Genomic DNA, 24,672 nt, shown 5'->3' with positions numbered 1-24,672 from the left:
TTTGATCAGAGCCCATTGGCCATCGTCAAAAGTAGTGCACTATAAAAAGGGAATAGGGTGTCATTTAGACACAGACAATAACACAATAACATCAAGTCCGTGTAGAGAATGAGAGCTTTCTGTGTCCATATGGGTATTGTCTATTTCTGCTTCCCTAATGGCATCCTATTATCTTTATAGTGTTACTTTTACCAGAGTCCCATCAGCCCTTGTCAAAAGTAGTGCACTATAAAGGGAATAGGGTGCCATTTGGAGTACAGATATTGTCTTTGAAAGGTAAAACCCTTTGCCCATACCAGTCCTGTGGCAAAAACCTTAATTTCAAACAGTGATTCAAGAAATGAAATAATCTTAAAAGTATATACACATAACTGTACATTTTTTTTTTTTTAAGAAAATGCATAGAAAATAAAATGTTAGTAAACATACCAAATGTATTGGCCAAATGTAATGTTATGATACTGAAGCAACAAAAAGAAGAAATGACAAAATACATACAATGAATCCCCCCATGCCACTATCCCTCTCACCCTCGATCCGCTATAAGTATATTTGCATACAGTGTTTTTCAAGCTCCATCATTTGCCTTCATATTTGGGGTTGACCACTGTCGTAACAGCACTCTTGTAGATAGGGTTTTCGCCCTGGAAGGCACAAGAGAAACAAGGAGAAAACATTAGAATTGTAATGTACAGTCAGTCATATTATATCTGTCACATAACATGTCAGTCGTGTGACAACAGCTGCAACAAATTTATTAGGAAAAAACACCACAGCAAAATCCAAGCCATCCATTTAGAATATCAAACGATTATGAAGCATTCTTTGGACAGATCTTTCCAACACTTTTAGAAGAAATATCAACAAACGTCACAGTCGCAACATGCCATTTCCATCATACTGTAGCATTAAATATAATATAAATATTAGACTTAAACTGAAGTGTACTGGGCCTACATGTAACCACATGTTAATACTTACCTCCATTTAAACTACTAACAGATGGGACAGCTTGTGTTGACCAACAAAACAATAAATATTATTGTGGGTTTTAATATCCACTCATATGGATCTTTCTGCACAGTTTCATCAACTGTCTTATTTGGCCCAAAGAGACCAAATGAATGCCAGAAATATTGAGATGGATGAAAAAGTGACAGTTTACAGTATGATGACAAACACAAACATATAAACAAACAAACAAACAGGAAACCCATGCAGGAAAACAGAGGAGAGGGAAAGTAAATACAAACTTATAGAACCACAGCTTTATGTCCATAGTTCGGATTCTGGAACTTATTAATAGGGCTCTTGTAAATGGGATTCTCTTGCTATGGGTTGAGAGAGTGGGACAGAAAATTAAGAACAGGAAACAGAGAATGAAATGAAAAGCATGGGTGAAGACAAATGAGAAGGAATGAAACAATGATATGACAAAGAAGTGAAAAAATGAATCCCCTGAAAAAGGGGTATTTCTACATCAGGATCCAAGACTCAGAGGTTGATCATCTCCCTTTGAAAATCATCTTACAGTGCTGGTTATATTCCCCTTTAATATGTAACAAGTCAGGTCAGTCTGCTCTCTCATACAGTCATTTAGGTCTGGTGTCTTCTCCATGTACCATAATGAGACGGTCCAGAAGCCTCAGTGCCCTGCCCATGTCACCAGACCAGAGAGGCAATCACATGTGGCTGGTCTGACTGGGAGTAATCAGGATGAGCTGAATCATTAAGGATTTCAAACCCTGCCCGCTGTCTGGAATTTAACCTCTCCTGCAGTGTAGATAACATGCCACTAGGTTGAAGTATAACACAGAACAAACTAAGCTGCTGTAGCCACTCCCATGAAAAGACAGATGTGTGTCCAGACCTTTGCATTCCAAAAAGGCTTCCTTTTTTCATAGCCGTATTTTGCACAGATTACTTAAAACTACAGGGTTTTAAGAACATTTTAAACAAACTGTTGGGTAGGACTGTGGAAAAATGTGTGTGACATCTTATGAAGTCATCGTCAAAAGCAACTATCATCAAAGGTTGAGAGGGAGTAAAACATTTCCAATTCTGTATTCCTTCAGGAGTCTGTTCTCTGCGTAAGAAATTCACACAGTGGCCATATCTATAACACCAGTTTTCCACATCTCAATCAACCTACTGAAATTACAGTCAGGGAGAATACAAACTAAGACCTGCAAAAGTACATCAGCATCATCATCATCATCATCATCCCCATTATGGGCCAGAGCAAACAGTTCTCCAAGATGGCTTCCTGCATCCTGTATCTACCATCTCCACTCTCTTACCGTGTCCCATTTAGCATTCATCTTCTCCTTCTCAAACTTGGCGAACTCTCTCCTGTCGTGGATGATCATCAGCAGCTTCCAGATGAGAAGCAAAGCCAGGCCTATCAGCACGATGCCCGCCACCACGCCAGCCACGATGGGGATGATGTCAGGGCCCGCAGGGCAGTCTGGAACACAGGCAGGAAACACACAGTCAGGAACATTCAGTTATACCAACTTGTATTTATTTATTTAACCAGGCAAGTCAGTTACTGTAAGAGCAAATGCTGATTTACAATAAAGTCCTTCCTGATTTGCATTATATATAGGCCCAGGAACTCTACCTGACCCTGTAAGCTGACCAGGAAGAACTTCAGGCCGGAGTACTAGGTCCTAGTGCCATTAGAGCCAAGAATTTTTCTGGCTCTAATCACAAAATGACTCCATCGACAAACAAATAACCTCCTTTTTCACTGTAATATCCTCAGTCACAATGATATAGTAGGCTGTATGTAATATGCTCTCACCTAGTGTTTCCACCACATGGACCTCCTTCTCTGTCTTGTTGTTGACAGCGTAGGTGTAGTAGAACCAGCAGTCGTTGGCATCCCTCTCCTTACAGTGTATCAGGGGGAAGGCCTGTCCTGGCTGAGGCAGCTTTCCCCTGTCCTTCACCTTGATCAGGTTGAAGTAGCTACAGTCTCTCTCACACGTGTCCTTCTTCTCCCCCGTCCCAAAGGCCCTGCACTGAACACACTCCCTGTGGAAGACAGGACATTGACATGTAACTCTGTACAGATGGAGTAACACACGCAGGTAGTCTCGCATTGTGATGCTTGATAAACTTGTGACATATTCACTAGTCTACTGGAATGCAAGAAAGCTGGATATTGAGGTTCCACTCCACATGCAGGTGTTTGTAGTGGACAATGCTGTACCCTTGCCACCACTACTGGTTTTAGATATCACAGTTGTGTCTAGACTGTTCATTGGTCCCCTTTCTTGGAATTATCAGAAGAAAGTAAACAAAGGTCACAATAATAATTGAGGTTAAGACAGATAAAGGAAGACATCTCTTTATGCCTACTTAAAAGGTTAAGAGGCATTAAACTCAGGCTGAGGAAAGAGAGAAGGAACCGGTCCCTCAAATAATAATACATTTAAAAAAAAGCAGAATTCATTTCAACCATCACAACAAACCTTTGTGTAATCCACACGCAACATTCCCAGTGGGAAATACAGCATATAAAGCAGTTCAATTAAAAATTCTACATACCGGTGTACATTTTCAGAAACGTTAGCTTTTATTGTTTAAAGATATTCTGAAAGAGATTGGTGTGTTATTTCACTATCTAATCATGGCACAGGGTTGATCAATGACAGACATTTAAAATCTATCACTTGATGGTTTCATTTCAGAGAAACAAATAATCATGTTTTTTTAAAACTGTACAAATGATACATTTGTGACATAAAAAAATCTATACGTAATATGAGATATATCTGTAAAAAATGTACATTTGATATTTTAGTCATTTAGCAGATACTCTCATCCAAAGTGACTAACAGTAAGTGCATTCATCTTAAGATCGCTAGTTGAGACAACCACATATCACAGTGAAATATATTGGATACGAACATTCCATTCCAGCTAAACAATGGACAGACAGGACCTGAGACTAAAGCATACATTTTGCATTGTGGTTCACAAAAAATAACATTTTTCATTTCAAATCTATGAATAAAAACATCTGAGAACAGTAATATTTTACAAACACATGAAGGTACCCATAAGGAATAATTTCTGATGTAAAAACAGAAAAGTGCATTTTTTTCAATATAGCGTTTTGGAAATAAACTCGTTGTATATTGTTGTTTTCTGCATAGTTAAAACAGAATAAAATAAACAAATACAATTCATTCATTCCTTTATTCAACTCACTTGTGTTCTGCGCAGACCCCTGGACAGGTAGGACAGATCTCACAGCTGGGGCCCTGGAACTTTGGGTCAGTACACTTGCAGGTGCCACACTCACAGGTGCCTCGTCCGTTACAGATCTGCTTGTTGGAAGCCAGGCAGGTCGTGGTGTCCAGAGAACAGTCACAGGCACTGCCTGTCCAGTTGGCATCACATATACACACCCTACACTCACAGTGACCATGTCCTGCCACAACACAACACACAGGGTCAAAGATGATCCTCTAAAGTTCAAACATCATTTGATATTGTAGATAATATTCTAGATTAGAGATGAAATGAAGCTAAATTGAACACGGTAAATCTCATTTCGTAAAAGGCGATGTCTGATTTGATCAACTGATCTCTAATTTAATTGGGAAATGACCCATTACACCACAAACACAGAGGTAGTTTGTGCTCTGAGGAAGATGTTACACTTGTCTTCAGATGTAACACAGGTCTTGACCATCATTTCACAGCAAACACAATCTTTATTGATCATCCAATGAACTGAACTCACGTACCTCCACAGAGTTTGTTGTTGGAGCGGTCACAGTTGAAGTTGTCACACTCGCAGAACTTCCCACTGTAGCGTTCCTCTGGGTTCTCTCTCTTCTTACACTCACAGGTTCCACACACACAGTCTCCGTTGTTGCTGCAGATGTCTGTACCGTTGTCTTTACGGCAGCTCTTATCCAGGTCTTCGCTGGTCACCTCGTTGGTGCTGCACTCACACTGTCTACCAATACGGCCCTCATTGCACCTGACAGATAGTAAAGGAAATGTAATGTTATTAACAACAACAAGGGAGGACTGCATAAAAGACTGCCATTGTAAAAATATTCACATGCAGTCACATGCTAATGGCCCATAGAAATAGATTTACAACACATTATATATACAGTATCGAATATCATAATGTATCTCTATGCCATGGAAATTATTACAATATGGAAGGAGAATAAGGGTTTAAATCTTCTGCTAGTGAAACATAAGTGCCTTACCTGCAGGCTCCACATTCATATGTCCCGTTGCCGTTGTGGCAGATCTCACTGTTCTCAATGCCATGTTTGTGACAGTCACACTCGCAGATGAAGTTCAGAGTGATCTCCACCTCCTCATTGAACCCTAGGGGTTTGATCTTGATGGTCTCTGGTTTGCCCATTTTAGGACACTGCTTAGCTGTGATGCTTATGATGAAAAACACCTACAGATCAGGGATGACATTTTGTAATAAAAACAATGACCTTGACAACTCAGACACCTACAGATATGGAAAACATTATATTTACTTGATCAGAAAGCTAAAATAACTGTACCAAAAAGCTGAAGAAAAAAAAAACATATTTAGAATAGAAAACATTCAATGGCGTGTTGTTTTGGTTTCTCACCTCGTCACCGATGGAGATATTGGAGCATTTTCTTCCCATCTCTCCCTCACCAGTCACTCCGTTCTTGCAGCGTGACTGGTACATTATGGTCACTCCCTCTGGTAGCTTGCTGTTCTCCAGAATCACCTCTGAGGAAAGAGACTAGCACATAAAGAACAACAATTAGCCCTTTGTACAGTATATACAACATATACAACATTTTCAGTAGGCTTCAGTTTTACAAAAGCAGAAGAGCATATTTTTGACTATTCCCACAGAAAGATCAGTTCAGAAAGAGAGATGTGATGACTTAACAGTAGCAGCAGCATGGTTTTGCCAACTATTTTGAGGATGAAAGTTAGTGTGCAGAAGTGCACCTTCAAAAGTAACTAAACCAATCCAATCTATACTTACATTGTAGGCATCAATAATGAGGTTGATAACGTTGCTGGAGTTGGCAGAGAGTGTCCCCACCGCAGATTTAGGAATGAGATTCTTTAACTCCTGAGAGAGAAAACACAATACACTAAATTATCATGTACTAGAATGTCAATCTCTAAATACTCACCAGAAAAGTCTAGAGCAAAACAGTTTTGTCATGTTTTGCCTGACCCATTTAGATTGTGGAGTAGTTTGATTGTGGTCTGCATCACATAGTGGTAAGGTCAATCTAAAGTTACAACTTTTTGCAGTGTTGTGAGGTTCTAAATTCAGAGATCCAAGGCTGCGTCCTAAATGGCACTCAATCCCTACATAGTCCACTACTAATATCGGGAATAGGGTGCCATTTGGGATGCATCGTGGAATCAACTAAATGAGAACGCCATTCTACCGAGTTTGATAGATTGCAAATATTGTCCAAACATTGGACTGATGGGGATATGATAAAAGGTCATTACGGAACTCCAGACAGACTTCTAATTGGCTTGAAAAGCACTAGAGGGCAGCAGGGAACATTCAAAGGCTGCTGCCCAAATGGAAACCTATTCCACACAAAGTGCAGTGCTATTGACCTAGGCCCATAGGGCTCTCGTCAAAAGTAGTTCACTTTTTAGGGAACATGGTGCCATTTGGGGAACAAGCAGAACTCTAAAGAGATGCTACTGGTAACAAGGAGCAAATGCTGCTCTTCAAAGAGTTGGGCTTCTTCTAACAGACAAGCACAGAAAATTTAAAAGAATTCCACACACACATCCACACACACACCCACGTACAAACACACACAGACACACACCCACACACAGTGTAATGGAACAACTGACTGACTATGTAAACAGGCTGGAACTCCTCTGTGATGGCAAAGATCGTCTGGATGTTGTTGTCGCTCAGTTTCTGAACCAGGTGAGCGATGGAGGGGTAGTCCTGTTACAGGGAGACAATGAGGAAGTACAGGTACCAGGTAAGCCCTTTGATGACATCACTAAGGGCAAGTAGCCCATTCCCTTTAAATATTGTCATATTCAAAATACAGACCACACAGAAGACTAGAAAGAAAAGTCCCAATACATAAAGTCACAATACATAATAATGCACTATAATGCATAGTGCATTATTATACTACATAGTGCATTACTATAATGCATTATTATACTACATAGTACATTACTATGATACATAGTGCATTATACTACATAGTGCATTACTAAAATGCATAGTGCATTACCATAATACATAGTGCATTATTATACTACATAGTGCATTACTATAATGCATAGTGCATTATTATACTGCATAGTGCATTACTATACTACATAGTGCATTATTATACTACATAGTGCATTACTATAATGCATAGTGCATTACTATAATACATAGTGCATTACTATAATACATAGTGCATTATTATACTACATAGTGCATTATTATACTACATAGTGTATTACCATAATGCATAGTGCATTACTATAATACATAGTGCATTATTATACTACATAGTGTATTACCATACATACATAGTAGTGGCTCATTGTGTACATGTCGTTCTCCAGGTGACATTTCCCATCGTTGGGCAGAACTATCCCTCCCAGTTTCCCGTCTCCAGCAAAGTGGAAGCCAGCATCAGTGGAGAACACCAGCAGACGGGTGACGTTCCTCCAGCCAATATCCTCCTGGGGAAGGGAGGGAGGGAGGGAGGGAGGGAGGGAGGGAGGGAGGAAGGAGGCCTATTAAATTAACCACATACAGAAAAAGGACACAGCCTACAGAAATACCAGAGAAAAAAATTACAAGACTTATAAAAAATTCAGGAAGTATATATTAAAAACTATGAACAACTATGTGAGAGTTTACCCTCTTAAAATAGCAGTTAAGCACCCTAGAGTGAATGAACTCTCAAACATTTTATAAAACATATACACAACAAGCCTTGACTCCAGCCATTCTCAAATGAGAATAGGGTGTTGAGGTCTGGTACCATGAGACAGTCAATATAAAGCCCTGATAAAAGTATTATTGGAACTTTATGGGCTGGTTTTCTGGACAGATATCAAGCCTTGTCCTGGAGTAAAAAGTAAGCTCAATGGAGAAAGCTTTTCAGTCCAGGACTAGGCTTGATCTATGTCCGGGAAACTGTTCCTAAATATGATAATAAAAACATATTACTTACACCACACACAGCCACTTGCATGATGGCATCGAAGCCTCCCTCTGGTGAGTCCAGGTTTCCAGAGATCTGCTGTTGTCCCACCAGGGTGTTGAACTCCTGTCCATTGCTGGTCAGCTTCAGGACGTTCTTGTAGCTGAAGGGACTGGTGCAGTTCTGGTCCCCAGTACAGGGGTTCAGCAGCTTGGCCGGGGTGGTGCTAATGTAAGGCATCACCGTCTTCTCTACAAAGGAACCAAAACCTAGAAGAAGAAGAGATCCATCCCATATATAAACTGTATTGTTAGGGAGACGGGACACCAATTTGTTAGCTTCAAAACATCTATACTAAGATCAAACTGGTTATCTTACACGTCATTATGGGTATTGTAGTACAGTGTAACTATGCAATATGCACCCAACCTGAACTGAAAGCAGAAGAGATCAATTTAAAATGGAGAAGAGGTTCAAAGAAATATAAACATCCCCAATCCTCATACAACCAGGCTGATTCTCAATCTCACCGATTTTAAAATCAGTCGTGATCTTTGACATCTCCAGCATCAGCTGTGTTCCCAGGTTCTTGACGTTTTCCAGATCGTCCTTCATGGAGTAGGACAGGTCCATCAGGTAGTAGAGGTCAATGGGGTAATCCTCGGCCCGTTTGAACTTCAGGTTAAAAGACTGGGGTTCACCTGCAGTACACAGACAAATGGGCAAGGTTATACCGGGGACTACTGACTTGCTAACTCTGGCATATTTACATTGATGTGAACATTGAAATCTTGATTCGTGTGCACCTTCCCTGTCAAATAAGGTGCTGGCCTTCACATGAAAGAGTATAAGGAACATTCCTTCCAAATCATAATAGCTAAAACACTCAAAAGAAAATGGAGGCTACTGTAAATAATCAACATAACAGTGAAAGACCACGGAGGAACAGCAGGAGAAATAAAAAAGACCTTCAGCAACGCTGCGTCAACAATGGTTGTCAAGCAATATGTTTTGGCTGAAGCAAAGTTAACTAAGACTGCATCCCTAATGGCACCCGATTCCTAACATAAGGCACTACTTTTGACTAGAGCTAACAGTAGTGCACTAAATAGGGAAAAGGGTTCCATTTGGGATGCTACCCAATCAAACGTAACAGTTCCATGTAAGTTTTTACCAGATCTGAGGCTGAGGGTGAGTTTCTGTGGCTGGATCTGTGTGATGTCCTCTGGTCGGAGTTTCCCTTCTCCCTTGTTGCGGTTGGTCACAACCTTGTCCTTCAGGATCCGCTGGCTGCCTCGGGGGTTCTCTACCTTGGCGGAGCTGCAACCTCTCTTCCTCAGGGACTCCAGCTCGTCACAGCGGGTCGATGTGGCCTCACCCTGCTTCAGGAACTCCTGGGAGAGAGGAGGTATAAGTATTATGAAACATTGCATTATGGCACTCAGAGGAAATCCACCCAAAATGTAAGGTCCTTATTTTCTGAAAATGTATTTCCTACACTCCCAAGCAGGTTATAAAGGTTACAAACAATATTGCCCGACATACTAGTGTTTAATTCCAAGGAACAGTTTAGATTCTTCAAGTTGTAACGCTGAGTCAGTTGATATTAAGGTTGTGTAGCATCAACGCAGTAACAATGTTATTGGCAAATTCATATCCACGTACTGGGTCCATGCACCAGCCACATTTTGCTCCCACTTGAATACACTCCCCACAGGATTTGGCATTAGCCTTGATGCACTCGTTCCCTTCTGGAATGGAAAAACAAAGGTTGAAAAGAAGCAAACTCATCATAGACTCCTAAAACCTGACCAGGAAATAAGCCAGAGTGTACACGTTGTGTAATTTGGAAAACTGTGTGGCTCAGAGAGAACAGTAAATGGAGCCAGAGACAGAATGGAATATTCCGCTGTTCCATGATGTCTTCACTGCTATGCTCAAAGAAATGCTCAAAGAAACATACACTGTAAACCCCAGTGTGATGTCATTACTCATCTTTTGAGGAAACTTGTTGCACCTAATATTTCTGAGTACAGTTACTTAAAGCGATTTGTAGTCATTACTCAAACCAATAGAGTAACTGTTACCCTGTAGGGGGTTCAGATTTGAGTTGTATCAGCTTGAATTTTTTTTGCAATGGCCCCACTAAGCCACGCCTCCAATATAATTTCCCAGTGTGTCTTGCCTTTTCAAGTGAGTCCTGTGGCCTTCACCAAGTGAATTCCTAGGTGAATGTTATCATTATAATTAAACTCTTTATGACAATACATATCTCAGATTTTATAGAATGGCGCCGGAGGGGATGGCTGCTGTTTTACGTGCTTCTAACCAACTGTGCACAGAAAAAAAAAGGTATGAAATGTATGCATTCACTACTGTAAGTCGCTCTGGATAAGAGCGTCTGCTAAATGACGTAAATGTAAATGTAATGTAAATGTGCTATTTTGTTAGTTTTTCTGCGTTGTTTGTAACTTTTTTTTTAACCTATTATGTACACAATGTTTCTGCTACCGTCTCTTATGACTGAAAATAACTTCTGGGCATCAGAACAGCGATTACTCACCTTGAACTGGACAAAGTTTTTCCTTTAACAAGTCTGACGCGAAGGATATACTGCTTTCTCCGGAACGTGAAGAAAAGACGGAGAAAAAGGGTGCGTCGGTCAGCCTGCCTTCTGAGAATTCCAGTGAGTAAACCTCCACTACCATCCGTTCTATTGGCCAACATCATTTTGGAAAACAAAATGAATGATATACGATCAAGACTGTTCTACCAACGGGACATGAAAAACGGTATTATCTTATGTTTCACCGAGTCGTGGCTGAACGACGACACGGATAATATAGAGCTGGCAGAATTTTCCATGCATCGGCAGGACAGAGAAGCTATGTCTGGTAAGATGAGGAGCGGGGGTGCGTGTCTATTTGTCAATAACAGCTGGTGCGCGATGTCTAATATTAAAGAAGTCTCAAGGTATTACTCGCCTTAGGTAAAATACTTTATGACAAGCTGTAGACCACACTATCTACCAAGAGAGTTCTCATCTATATTATTCCTAGCCATCTATTTACCACCATAAACCGATGCTGGCACTAAGACCGCACTCAACCAGCTGTAAAAGGCCATAAGCAAACAAGAAAATGCTCACCCAGAAGCAGCGCTCCTAGTGGCAGGGGACTTTAATGCAGGCAAACTTAAATCCGTTTTACCTCATGTCTACCAGCATCTCACATGTGCAACCAGAGGAAAAACAACTCTAGACCACATTTACTCCACACACAGAGAAGCATACAACGCTCTCCCTCGCCCTCCATTTGTCAAATCTGACCATAATTATATCCTTCTTATTCCTGCTTACAAGCAAAAACTAAAGCAGGAAGTACCAGTGACTTGCTTAATACAGAGGTGGTCAGATGATGTGGATGCTACGCTACTGGACTGTTTTGATAGCACAGACTGGAATATGTTCCGGAATTCATCCAATGGCATTGAGGAGCATACCACCTCAGTCATCGGCTTCATCAATAAGTGCATCGACGACGTCGCCCCCACAGTGACCGTACGTACATATCCCAACCAGAAGCCATGGATTACAGGCAACATTCGCATCGCGCTAAAGGCTAGAGCTGCCGCTTTCAAGGAGCGGGACATTAATCCGTACGCTTATAAGAAATCCCGCTATGCCCTCAGACGAACCATCAAACAGGCAAAGCATCAATACAGGATCAAGATTCAATCCTACTACACCGGCTCTAACACTCGTCAGATGTGGCGGGGCTTGAAAACTATTACAGATGTGAGCCTACCAGACGAGCTAAATGCCTGTTATGCTTGCTTCGAGGCAAGCAACACTAAAGCATAAATGAGAGCACCAGCTGTTCTGGCTCTCGATAGCCGATGTGAAAAATACCTTTATTAAACAGGTCAACATTCACAAAGCTACAGAGCCAGAGGGATTATCAGGACGTGTACTCAAAGCATGTGCGGACCAACTGGAAAGTGTCTTCACTGACATTTTCAATCTCTCCCTGACCAAGTCTGTAATACCTGCATGTTTCAAGCAGACCACCATCGTCTCTGCACCCAAGGAAGCAAAGGTAACCTGCCTAAATGATTACTCACGTTGGTAGCCATGAAGTGCTTTGAAAGACTGGTCATGGCTCACATCAACAGCATCATCCCGGATACTCTAGACCCACTCCAATTCGCATACCGCCCCAACAGATCCAAGCACAACTCCAACACCATTATTAAATTTGCTGACGACACAACAGTGGTAGGCCTGATTACCGACAACGATAAGACAGCCTAAAGGGAGGAGGTCAGAGACCTCCAATGTGGTGCCAGGACAACAACCTCTCCCTCAATGTGAGCAAGACAAAGGAGCTGATTGTGGACTACAGGAAAATGCGGGCCGAACGGGCCCCAATTAACATTGACAGGGCTGTAGTGGAGCAACTCGAGAGTTTCAAGTTCCTTGGTCTCCACATCGACAACAAACTATCATGGTCCAAACACACCAAGACAGTCGTGAAGAGAGCACGACAACACCTTTTCCCCCTCAGGAGACTGAAAAGATTTGGCATGGGTCCCCAGATCCTCAAAAAGTTCTACAGCTGTACCATCGAGAGCATCCTGACCAGTTGCATCACCGCCTGGTATGGCAACTGCTCGGCATCTGACCGTAAGGTGGTGCAGAGGGTAGTGTGTACGGCCCAGTACATCACTGGGGCCAAGCTTCCTGCTATCTAGGACCTACAGTGGAAAGAAAAAGTATGTGAACCCTTTGAAATTACCTGGATATCTGCATAAATTTGCCATAAAATTTGACCTGATCATCTAAGTCGCAACAATAGACAAACACAGGGTGCTTAAACTAATAACACACAAATTATTGTATTTTTCTTGTCTTTATTGAATACATAATTTAAACATTCACAGTGTAGGTTGGAAAAAGTATGTGAACAACTAGGCTAATGACTTCTCCAAAAGCTAATTGAAGTTAGGAGTCAACTAACCTGGAGTCGAATCAATGACACGAGATTGGAGATTTTGGTTAGAGCTGCGCTGGCCCATAAAAAACACTCACAAAATTTGAGTTTGCTATACACAAGAAGCATTGCCTGATGTGAACCAGGCATCGAACAAAAGAGATCGCAGAAGGCCTAAGATTAAGATTAAAAATTGTTGCCTTGCATAAAGTTGGAAAGGTATCTTTAAAAGTCAGTCTACGGTAAGACAAATTGTCTATAGATGGAGAAATTTCAGCACTGTTGCTACTCTCCCTAGGAGTGGCCGTCCTGTAAAGATGACTGCAAGAGCACAGCGCAGAATGCTCAATGAGGTTAAGAAGAATCCTAGAGTGTCAGATAAAGACTTACAGAAATCTCTGGAAGATGCTAACATCTCTGTTGACGAGTCTACAATAGGCAAAACACTAAACAAGAATGGTGTTCATGGGAGGACACCATGGAAGAAACCACTGTTGTCCAAATAAATTGCTGCACGTCTGAAGTTCGCAAAAGAGCACCTGGATGTTCCACAGAGCTACTGGCAAGATTAAACTAAAGTTGTGTTGTTTGGAAGGAACCCACAACACTATGTGTGGAGAAAAAAAAGGCACAGCACACCAACATCAGAACCTCATCACAACTGTAAACTATGATAGCGGGAGCATCATGGTTTGGAGTGGCTTTGCTGCCTCAGGACCTGGACAGCTTGCTATCGTCGACGGAAAAATGAATTCCCAAGTTTATCAAGACATTTTGCATTGAAGCTCAACAGAAGTTAGGTGATGCAACAGGACAACAACCCGAAAGACAGAAGTAAATCAACAACAGAATGGCTTGAACAGAAGAAAATATGCCTTCTGTAGTGGCCCAGTCATTTCTGACCTCAACCCGATTGAGATACTGTGTCATGACATCAAGAGAGCGGTTCACACCAGACATCCCAAGAATATTGTGGAACTGAAACAGTTTTATAAAGAGGAATCGTCCAAAATTCCTCCTAACCGTTGTGGAGGTCTGATCCGCAACTATAGAAAATGTTTGGTTGAGGTTATTGCTGCCAAAGGAGGGTCAACCTGTTTTAAATCCAAGGGTTCACATACTTTTTCCAACCTGCAATGTGAATGTTAACACGGTGTGTTCAATAAAGACATGAAAAATTTGAATTTTTCTATAGTTGTGACTTAAATGAAGATCAGATACAATTTTATGACCAATTTATGCAGAAATCCAGGTAATTCTAAAGGGTTCACATACTATTTCTTCCCACTGAATATGCTACGCAGTGTCAGAGGAAAGCCCAAAAAATTGTCAAAGATTCCAGTCATCTAAGTCATAAACTGTTCTCTCTGCTACCGTACAGCAAGCGGTACCGGAGCACCAAATCTAGGACCAAAAGGCTCCTTAACAGCTTCTACCCCCAAGTCATAAGACCGCTGAACAATTAATCAAATGGCCACCCGGACTATTTACATTGACACCCCCCCATTAGTTTTTTACACTGTCATTACTCGCTACGTATTATCTATGCATAGTCACTTTACCCTTACCTTACCCTTACAAATGACCTCGACTAACCTGTACCTCCCCACATTGACTCGGTACCGGTATCCCTTGTATATAGCCTCGTTATTGATATTTTATTGTGTTACTTTTTATTATTTTTTACTTTAGTTTATTTGGTAAATATTTTCTGAACGCTTTCTTGAACTGCATTGTTTGTTAAGGGCTTGTAAGTAAGCATTTCACAGTAAGGTCTACATCTGTTGTATTCGGTGAATATGACAAATAACATTTGATTTGATTTGAAGGTAGGGTTCATCAAATAATTCAGCATTGGACCGATTTTATTTTTGAGAGGATGATCAGAGGGCTGGAACATATTTAAAAATAATTTTTAGACTGCAAATTGACTTCAAGAAGCCAAAACTGATATAATATTTTACTAAAACATAATACTTTCAAATCTTGCTTACATTTGTATACGATTACATACAGTGCCTTTGGAAAGTATTCAGACCCCTTGACTTCTTCAACATTGTTACGTTACAGCCTTATTCTAAAATGGATTTAAAAAAAGAAAATCATCAGCAATCTACACACAATACCCTATAATGACACAGTGAAAACAGGTTTGTAGAAATGTTAGCAAATTTATTACAAATAAAAAACAGATACCTTATTTACATAAGTATTCAGACCCTTTGCCATGAGACTCGAAATTGAGCTCAGGTGCATCCTGTTTCCATTGAACATCCTTGAGATGTTTCTACAACTTGATTGGAGTCCACATGTGGTAAATCAATTGATTGGACATGATTTGGAAAGGAACACACTTGTCTATATAAGGTCCCACAGTTGAGAGTGCATGTCAGAGCAATATGTAAATGAATACTTATGTAAATATATATATTTTTTTAACTTTGAATAAATTAGCAAAAATTTATAAAAACCTGTTTTTGCTTTGTCATTATGGGGTATTGTGTGTAGATAAATGAGGGAAAAAACGATTTAATCAATTTGAGAATAAGGCTGTAACCTACAAAATGTGGAAAAAGTCAAGGGGTCTGAATACTTTCGAAAGGCACTCTATATCTATCTATTATTTATCTTTGTGCAGCATAACATTAATCAATCAATCCCTCAATGTACATGCAAAAACACAGATATTACATATTTTTTTGTGTCTACCTGCAGTAGAGCATGCTGGGAAAAAAGTACATTTGTTATCATAACTTAACAAATTTAGTTGATGTGACTTCCCATTGTCCCCCACGATGAAATCGGGGAGGGAACTGTGGATCTGTCTGCGTCTGTTCATTCGTATGTCATATGCGATATCTCAGACAGCAATGGTGACGAAACTTGGGTGAATGATGTGTCTTGCCATAGAAATATGGCATTTACAAAATTACACCGATTGGCTCAAGGCGGGAGCTATAGTAATTAACAGAAATTTGTTAGTCACACACAATCTCAATTTGCTCAAAGTGGGGTGCTGTATCATTCATGGGGGATGACACATTTACTGTTGCCTTGTTTAGTTGAGTCAGGACAACTTAAACATTTTAAGAAATAATGACTTTTCATTGACTTTGAGATCAGGTGAATGCACCAATTTGTAAGTCGCTCTGGATAAGAGCGTCTGCTAAATGACTTAAATGTAAATGTAACTTACTTGAAGTATTTGAGTAAAAAATGTATTGGGGTTTACAGTGTAGGTGGAGCTGCTTCTTCTTCTGGCTAATGACATCATTAGATTACAGCAACATTCTCAGTTGGGGTCGGCTCACCCTTACGGGACATCAGGCAGTTAATCACTATTCTGTACTGTATATTTATGATGTGGGTTAGTAGAAATATATTATGATTAGATGATGTACTGTGTAGTCAGTGTACAGAAACAGAATACTGGTGTTACTGTTGGTTTTGTCTAACAAGGTGGAAGTTACAGTAAGTAAAGCAGAAACTTGAGATAGGATGGAAAATAATCTTACCTTGCTGAGCACTGCTGTAACAAATGACTCCTAACACCGTTGAAATCAGAAGTAGTTTCAGGTCCATCTGAAAAAAATTAAATGTGTGAGGATACAGTAAAGGTGGAGGTGAATACTGTGTTTTGTTTACATTTCAGTACCATAGAAGACAGACGTTGTGGATGTAATTACATATGTAGTACCATAGAATGCATTAGGCTTGGTGACCTAATGCATACATTCTTCCTTCCCTTGACAAAAAGGACCCGTTAACTGATATTGTCATGGTTCCTCCTGGAAACAGAATGCAGCAGAGGCCGCCCTTGAGACTTTTATTGGACTCAGTGTCATGTTTTATAGTTAAAATGTAAACAACAAAATGTAAACAACAAAAATAATATTGGAACTCTGCGGTCTCCCCATTGTTTCCTATGGGGGAAATATAGGCATGTGTGTCTATTTCGCCAAATATCTCGCAATGTGTATATTTACATTTTTTTTCAAGTTGGGTGTAACCGGGGTGAAATGGCTAGCTAGTTTGCGGGGTGCGCGCTAATAGTGTTTCAATCGGTGACGTCACTCGCTCCGAGACCTGAAGTAGTTGTTCCCCTTGCTCTGCAAGGGCCGCGGCTTTTGTGGAGCGATGGGTAACGATGTCTTGAGGGTGGCTGGTTCGAGCCCAGGTAGGGGCAAGGAGAGGGACGGAAGCAAAACTGTTACACTGGCACTATTTCAATCAGGAGAATCTCCTCTTTGTAATTATGCATGTCTGGGCAGCGAGCTCGTTTGTCATCGATCGCTAGACCAGAAATAGTCCAAAGTTTAGATTTTTTTCCATACTTTTTCATTACGCAGACATAAGCACAGTTGACACCATCGAGGTGCGGATGTTTACTTTCTACACAAGTTTGTTTCCAGTTTCGTCCGACGAACAGATTGTAGTGGTAAAATAGGCTCTGCGAACCTTCGATTCCATTAATTTGCTATGGGCTCTCGCTAGTGTTCCAGTTTAGCCAACGTTCTTAAGCCGTTTTTCAGCCTTGGGTGAATTTTGACTCGTTCTATTGTTCAGCCTATAGATAGCCAGAGCGAATTTACGAAAGCACTCGAATGTCTATTGAGAAAGCAAAACGACTATACCATTTAGCTAAGCTAAGAATGACGAGGATAATCAAGTCAATAAATGTTGGGTAGTTAGCCTATAGTTAATATACTGGCAAGTTTGATGTATAACTACTAACATTAGGTAGATAGCTAACATACCGGTACATACTGCTGTAATGATATGCTATGTGGTTCGTAAGGACAGCGTAGCTAACAAATTGTCAGCCAATATAACGTTTAAGGTAACTTATTTGAAAAGTCATTACTTTATTACATTGAGTAGCAAGCTACCCATTGGTCATAGGGCAAATCTGGTCTGTGATAGGAGGGGGGGTTTTCACACCTAGCTCGGCTATTAGACTATTCTTTAGTAAAGGTTGAATAGTCTATTGTTCAGCTATTAGCCCTCATCATTCTGCTCCTGAGTGGGCGTGCTGGCAGGATATGGCAGCATCTTCGGTTGTGCGTCAAGAATTCTGCATACAGTAGCACGTTTGTATGAAGGTGTGGTTATTCACAGGCAAATTGTTATATGCTATGGAGGTACATTTGTGTCTTTTTGTCGAGAGCAAAACCTTTTTCTATTTTCAATTAAAAATAATTGTTCTGAAAGCAATTTTTTTCCGACAAAGGAAGTCAAAGCAGACACCGACGAAGATGGCATCTCTGGTAAGCAGCACTGGGCTGTATTGACATATCCTAAAAATGACATCTGCTGCTTTAGATTGAACGGTCATATCTCAGTTATTGTTTTCATAGCTATAAAAAATAAGCTGTTTCCTTTACTTTCAGAGAGCGAGCTGACCAAGGGGTGGAAAATGTAGATATTGCCAGATGTTCACTGTCCGAGGAACAGGCCGTGGAAGCTTTATTGCTGGCAAAAGTGTCCATAACCAGAGGTAATTAAACTGTTCTGTGTTATTTTCTCCATCTATGCCTATATTGTTGTACATGGAACCTGTCTCACATGCATTCATTAAAAAACCCTTAAGATGTCAGCTGCTAATTTTCAGATTTACACCATGAACACAGCCATTTTCACTGGACTCTGTTGCTGCCAAGTCATGATTTCCCTGGGGGTTAGCCTTGCAATAACCAAGTGGTGAGACACATAGCCCTCTATATTTAAATGTTTCAGGTACACTCCGATAGGTGTCTGCGTCACATACAGTATCTTCTATTGTTTTCCTCATGTGTCTGTTTTTCAGTGTATGGTACTCTGTAGCCACTTAGTGTGGACACCAGGCGAGACCACACACACACAATAACAGCCTCTCTTCTTCACTTCATCCCTCTCCCCTCTCCCCCTTCTCCCTAAATCCTCTAGGTTATATCAGCTGTTTTGGTGAACCCCTCCCGCATCTGAACAGGCTGACAGAGGGCACAGCATGATCATAGGTGAGATGTCACTTGGTCGGGTCAACAGGAAGTATTATTAAAGATGCTTTACATTGAAATAAAAATTAATTAGAATAAAAGAAACAAGGCTTAATCATGCTCTCTCTGTCACTCGTCTGCAGGTATGTTTTGATGTGAGAGAGGAAGCCAGTCCCGTCATCACCACCTCACCCGCTCTTAAGATAACCTTTGGGCCAACTGGGGGCCCAAGACTGGTTAGGAGACACCACAATTGTGATGAACTGAGAGAACATTAGGGTAGCACTGTAATTCATGAATCATAAGCTGTCTGCCGCTGTTCTTACCTCTTTCCCTTTCTGTCTTCTACACCTCTCTCCCCACCTCGTCTTTCTTCCTCGTTTTATAATGCACAACATATGTGCATTGAAGTACAGATTGAACTTGTATTTATAATATTACAATTATCATAATTATAATGCATTTCTGCATTTATAACACCTGGATAATTAACTTTTTCAATAAAGCGTTTCACATTCTCCACTGGTTGAAATGAAGTATCTCATTGTAATACTATCCTGTGTCCTCAGATTAATAAAAATGGAGTTAGATATGCATAGTTTTTTTCTGTATATATGAATTACAAATCAATCATGTTTCTAGTCTATTGCATAGTTACAATGTGTAATCATTGACGTCCCAGGAGCGATAAACACTGTATAATTGTAATGCATACATGCAGACATAGCGTCATTCAAATAATGGAGTTTGATGACTGAAAAATAATGTCTCAGAGATTCATACCTGAACCGCACCTTTATTTGCCAAGGAAGAATACATGATCAGTGAATATATTCAATGCACAGTCGTGGCCAAAAGTTTTGAGAGTGACACAAATATTAATTTTCCCAAAGTCTGCTGCCTCAGTTTGAATGATGGTAATTTGAATATACTCCAGAATGTTATGAAGAGTGATCAGATGAATTGCAATTAATTGCAAAGTCCCTCTTTGCCATGCAAATGAACTGAATCCCCAAAAACATTTCCACTGCATTTCAGCCCTGCCACAAAAGGACCAGCTGACATCATGTCAGTAATTCTCTCGTTAACACAGGTGTGAGTGTTGACGAGGACAAGGCTGGAGATCACTCTGTCATGCTGACTGAGTTCAAATAACAGACTGGAAGCTTCAAAAGGAGGGTGGTGCTTGGAATCATTGTTCTTCCTCTGTCAAACATGGTTACCTGCAAGGAAACATGTGCCGTCATAATTTCTTTGCACAAAAAGGGGTTCACAGGCAAGGTTATTGTATTGCTGCCAGTAAGATTGCATCTAAATCAACCATTTATCGGATCATCAAGAACTTCAAGGAGAGCGGTTCAATTGTTGTGAAGAAGGCTTCAGGGCGCCCAAGAAAGTCCAGCAAGCACCAGGACCGTCTCCTAAAGTTGATTCAGCTGCGGGAACGGGGCACCACCAGTACAGAGCTTGCTCAGGAATGGCAGCAGGCAGGTGTGAGTGCATCTGCATGCACAGTGAGGCGAAGACTTTTGGAGGATGGCCTGGTGTCAAGAAGGGCAGCAAAGAAGCCACTTCTCTCCAGGAAAAACATCAGGGACAGACTGATATTCTGCAAAAGGTACAGGGAATGGACTGCTGAAGACTGGGGTAAAGTCATTTTCTCTGATGAAACCCCTTTCCGATTGTTTGGGGCATCCGGAAAAAAGCTTGTCCGGAGAAGACAAGGTGAGCGCTACCATCAGTCCTGTGTCATGCCAACAGTAAAGCATCCTGAGACCATTCATGTGTGGGGTTGCTTCTCAGCCAAGGGAGTGGGCTCACTCACAATTTTGCCTAAGAACACAGCCATGAATAAAGAATGGTACCAACACATCCTCCGAGAGCAACTTCTCCCAACAATCCAGGAACAGTTTGGTGACGAACAATGCCTTTTCCAGCATGATGGAGCACCTTGCCATAAGGCAAAAGTGATAACTAAGTGGCTCGGGGAACAAAACATCAATATTTTGGGTCCATGGCCAGGAAACTCCCCAGACCTTAATCCCATCGAGAACTTGTGGTCAAACCTCAAGAGGCGGGTGGACAAACAAAAACCCACCAATTCTGACAAACTCCAAGCATTGATTATGCAAGAATGGGCTGCCATCAGTCAGGATGTGGCCTAGAACTTAATTGACAGCATGACAGGGCGGATTGTAGAGGTCTTGAAAAAGAAGGGTCAACACTGCAAATATTGACTCTTTGCATCAACTTCATGTAATTGTCAATAAAAGCCTTTGACACTTATGAAATGCTTGTAATTATACATCAGTATTCCATAGTAACATCTGACAAAAATATCTAAAGACACTGAAGCAGCAAACTTTGTGGAAATTAACATTTTTGTCACTCAAAACTTTTGGCCATGACTGTATAGGCTACAATGTGGGAATCTCATGCGTGGTAATAACTACAGTACATATAGGACTTGCATCCTTGGCACAAAGTTATATTCTACTCTATCCATAGGCTTCATTAATATCATTCAGACTTGAAGTTGATACAACTATGATAATTGAGGTTCATTGATAGGTTCTGAACTAATATTCATACCAAATGTTTTAGGGTCCATACACAAATCGGCTACATACTGTAGATAGTTACACATCGATAGGCATACAGTTTTATCCTCCACTACACAATAAGCAAGTAAATAGTTAGCTAGCGATGTTACTTCAGCTGCATTGCAAGGCAAGCTTACACAATTGTACATTCAATTTGCAGTAAATGCTTTAGCTAGCAAGATTCTTTACATCCACTGTTTCACAAGACGACAGCCTGGTTTCTCAGGAGTCCCTAAAACAAACATGAATTACAAATGCATTCTAACACTAGCTAGCTGGCTAATGTTAGCTAGTCAGAACTTGCTAAATAGCGATTTTCGTAAATTAACTTTATGACAAAAAAATATGGATTAACGTTTGTCTCTACATTAACTAACATATTTCTCAATTGTACATTTTTTGCTTGACTCGTTATGACATAACTTACATCTGGTTCCACCGTAATGTTTTGTCAGCCATCTTTGTTGAACTCTGCAAGGCAAGAGTGGCTTGTGTCAAAATTCGTCATTGGAACCACTCGATATGATTGGTCATATAAAAACCTTGGGACCTTGGGGTTGGAGCTGCTCCTGGGGGGGACTGTCATGGTTTATCCTGGCCGCCCTAGAGACTTATAATGGACTCAGGTGTGTCTTATTATTTCATGACTGTGTCCCTGTTAAAAGAGGTGTGTTTTTTGTGGTCCTTTGCAGAAGCTTGAATTGCTTACCGTGAGTGTTCATTTCCTGAGTGAGTTTTCCAGACTTAGTGTTAGTTGTTTTTTCAAGAATACTGTGATCATACGGCTACCGTATCTCAGTAAAGTATTATGTTTATCCTTAACCGTCTGGTCTCTTCTCTGCACCTGGGTCCAACCTTACCACGTCACAGATATAGCCTTTGGGCCAAGAGTTCTTCCTGGTCAGATGGTCACATGGTCTGGAGGCCTATATATTATAGATATAATCAGTAACTGTATTAACTCATGACGTGGGCCATTACTCTCCTTATGGTCCCATGCAAGCTGTGGTTCTCTAATGGTCCGTTTAGCCAGGGAAGCCAGAGTGTATTTAGTCTCCCTGTCATTAAGGAGGGTTGAGCTGGGGACTGAGTGTAAAATGGAGAATGATTCATTGACCTGAGTCGTCAAAGTGTGTGTGTGTGTGTGTGTGTGTGTGTGTGTGTGTGTGTACCGGATTGGGATCGATATACATTGCAGGAAGACTTTTGACCTTATGGAGCCTAGCTGGGCTATTTACGGGAGGGAAGGATAGACGGCGGGAAGGAGGGCGATGGAGAGGGAGGGGAGACTGCAGGCTAGTGAAGGAAGAAGAATGCCATGTGAGAGGAGGTTGTGTTATTGAATTAACTCCTGACTGTTATCCTGTGACACACTGAGAATAGCAGACCTCTGCCTCCCTGCCATCAGATAGTTTATTACCTCCCATTATAACCAGGCTTTTTACAGATAGCCGAGAGAAATCAGCCTCAATGTTTCAACTCTATTTAGTAGTACAGCTTTAACAGAAGCTGTTATCTCAGGGTAGTAAGTTGGTGGTTTGAAGATATCCCTCTAATGGTGTGGGGGCTGTGCTTTGGCAAAGTGGGTGGGGTTATGGCCTGCCTGGTTGGCCCCGTCTCGGGGCATCGTCGGACAGGGCCACAGTGTCTCCCAACCCCTCCTTTCTCAGTCTCCAGTATTTATGCTGCAATAGTTTGTGTCAAGGGGGTAGGGTCAGTCTGTTAAATCTGGAGTATTTCTCCTGTCTTGTCCTGTGTGAATTTAAGTATGCTCTCTTTAATTCTCTCCCCTCCCGGAGGACCTGAGCCCTGGGACCATGCCTCAAGACTACCTGGCCTGATGACTCCTTGCTGTCCCCAGTCCACCTGGTCGTGCTGCTGCTCCAGTTTCAACTGTTCTGCCTGCGGCTATGGAACCCTGACCTGTTCACCGGACGTGCTACCTTGTCCCGGACCTGCTGTTTTCGACTCTCTCTCTCTACCGCACCTGCTGTCTCTAACTCTGAATGCTCTGCTATGAAAAGCCAACTGACATTTACTCCTGAGGTGCTGACCTGTTGCACCCTCTACAACCACTGTGATTATTATTTGACTCTGCAGGTCATCTATGAACATTTTAACATCTTGGCTATGTTCTGTTATAATCTCAACCCGGCACAGCCACCTCTCAGAGCCTGGTTCCTCTCTAGGTTTCTGCCTTTCTAGGGAGTTTTTCCTAGCCACCGTGCTTCTACATCTGCATTGCTTGCTGTTTGGGGTTTTAGGCTGGGTTTCTGTATAGCACTTTGTGACATTGGGCTTTATAAATACATTTTATTGATTGATTGATTGAAATGGGTGAAGGGACAATGCTATTATGCTGATGGAGAAGATACATCCATGACACAATCCCCTAAGGTGGAGAAGGGGGTTGAGAGTGCACCAATGTGGAGAATTTACCAGAAACTTCCTGTCTCAGTACAACAGACCAACCCCAGCGAGTTTAGTAGGCATGCATCCTATTCCTTTGGGATGCAGACTTCAGCAGGTAGACTACAGGACAATCCTCTGCATTGTCTCTCTACTGAGGCCATCCATCCAACACAGAACTGCTAATCACCAGCATGCTGTCCTAACATCAATGCACATGGTTTACATTAAGGATAGGAGGGCTAGTGATGAGGAAGCTCAAGAGGAATTCTCCCCCATTTTACAATGGTGGGAAGCTGTCAAATGACCAAAATATATACCCCTGGCCTGTCAATGACAGCTAACACTACACAGTTACTGCACTGAGGGTGCTGTGCGCGTCTGTATGTTGTCGTTTGTATGTGTATGTTTTGTAAAACAATACATATAATTAAATCTTGCAAAAGATTGCTGCTGCATTCTCAGCACTGTACGTGGTGAGAAATAAGTTCTGGCAGTCAGTACTGTATG

General features: G+C 41.2%; 1 protein-coding gene across 2 annotated transcripts in view; it reads right to left on the bottom strand.

Moving 5' to 3' along the window:
- Positions 1 to 378: 378 nt before the first annotated feature.
- Positions 379 to 24,672, bottom strand: part of LOC115153759 (integrin beta-1-like) — a 45,456-nt gene continuing 21,162 nt past the window's right edge. Inside the window, exons 2-17 of one of the 2 annotated variants that reach the window (XM_029699343.1) lie at positions 16,691 to 16,757; positions 9,850 to 9,935; positions 9,359 to 9,578; positions 8,715 to 8,885; positions 8,215 to 8,453; positions 7,562 to 7,717; positions 6,876 to 6,971; positions 6,024 to 6,113; positions 5,631 to 5,771; positions 5,244 to 5,446; positions 4,764 to 5,002; positions 4,222 to 4,444; positions 2,807 to 3,039; positions 2,301 to 2,467; positions 1,254 to 1,331; positions 508 to 644 (exon numbers count right to left, since the gene is read on the bottom strand). In XM_029699343.1, the coding sequence (XP_029555203.1) occupies positions 1,254 to 1,331; positions 2,301 to 2,467; positions 2,807 to 3,039; positions 4,222 to 4,444; positions 4,764 to 5,002; positions 5,244 to 5,446; positions 5,631 to 5,771; positions 6,024 to 6,113; positions 6,876 to 6,971; positions 7,562 to 7,717; positions 8,215 to 8,453; positions 8,715 to 8,885; positions 9,359 to 9,578; positions 9,850 to 9,935; positions 16,691 to 16,757 (2,409 nt within the window). In that variant the 3' untranslated portion in view covers positions 508 to 644. Of the gene's footprint in view, positions 645 to 1,253; positions 1,332 to 2,300; positions 2,468 to 2,806; positions 3,040 to 4,221; positions 4,445 to 4,763; positions 5,003 to 5,243; positions 5,447 to 5,630; positions 5,772 to 6,023; positions 6,114 to 6,875; positions 6,972 to 7,561; positions 7,718 to 8,214; positions 8,454 to 8,714; positions 8,886 to 9,358; positions 9,579 to 9,849; positions 9,936 to 16,690; positions 16,758 to 24,672 lie in introns of both variants that reach the window. The other variant, XM_029699346.1, reaches the window with a different exon arrangement.

This window comes from Salmo trutta, chromosome 2 (genome assembly GCF_901001165.1).
Source record: "Salmo trutta chromosome 2, fSalTru1.1, whole genome shotgun sequence".
Taxonomy (NCBI): domain Eukaryota; kingdom Metazoa; phylum Chordata; class Actinopteri; order Salmoniformes; family Salmonidae; genus Salmo; species Salmo trutta.
Note: the sequence above shows the minus strand (reverse complement) of the source record. Positions and strands in the feature narration are given on the sequence as shown.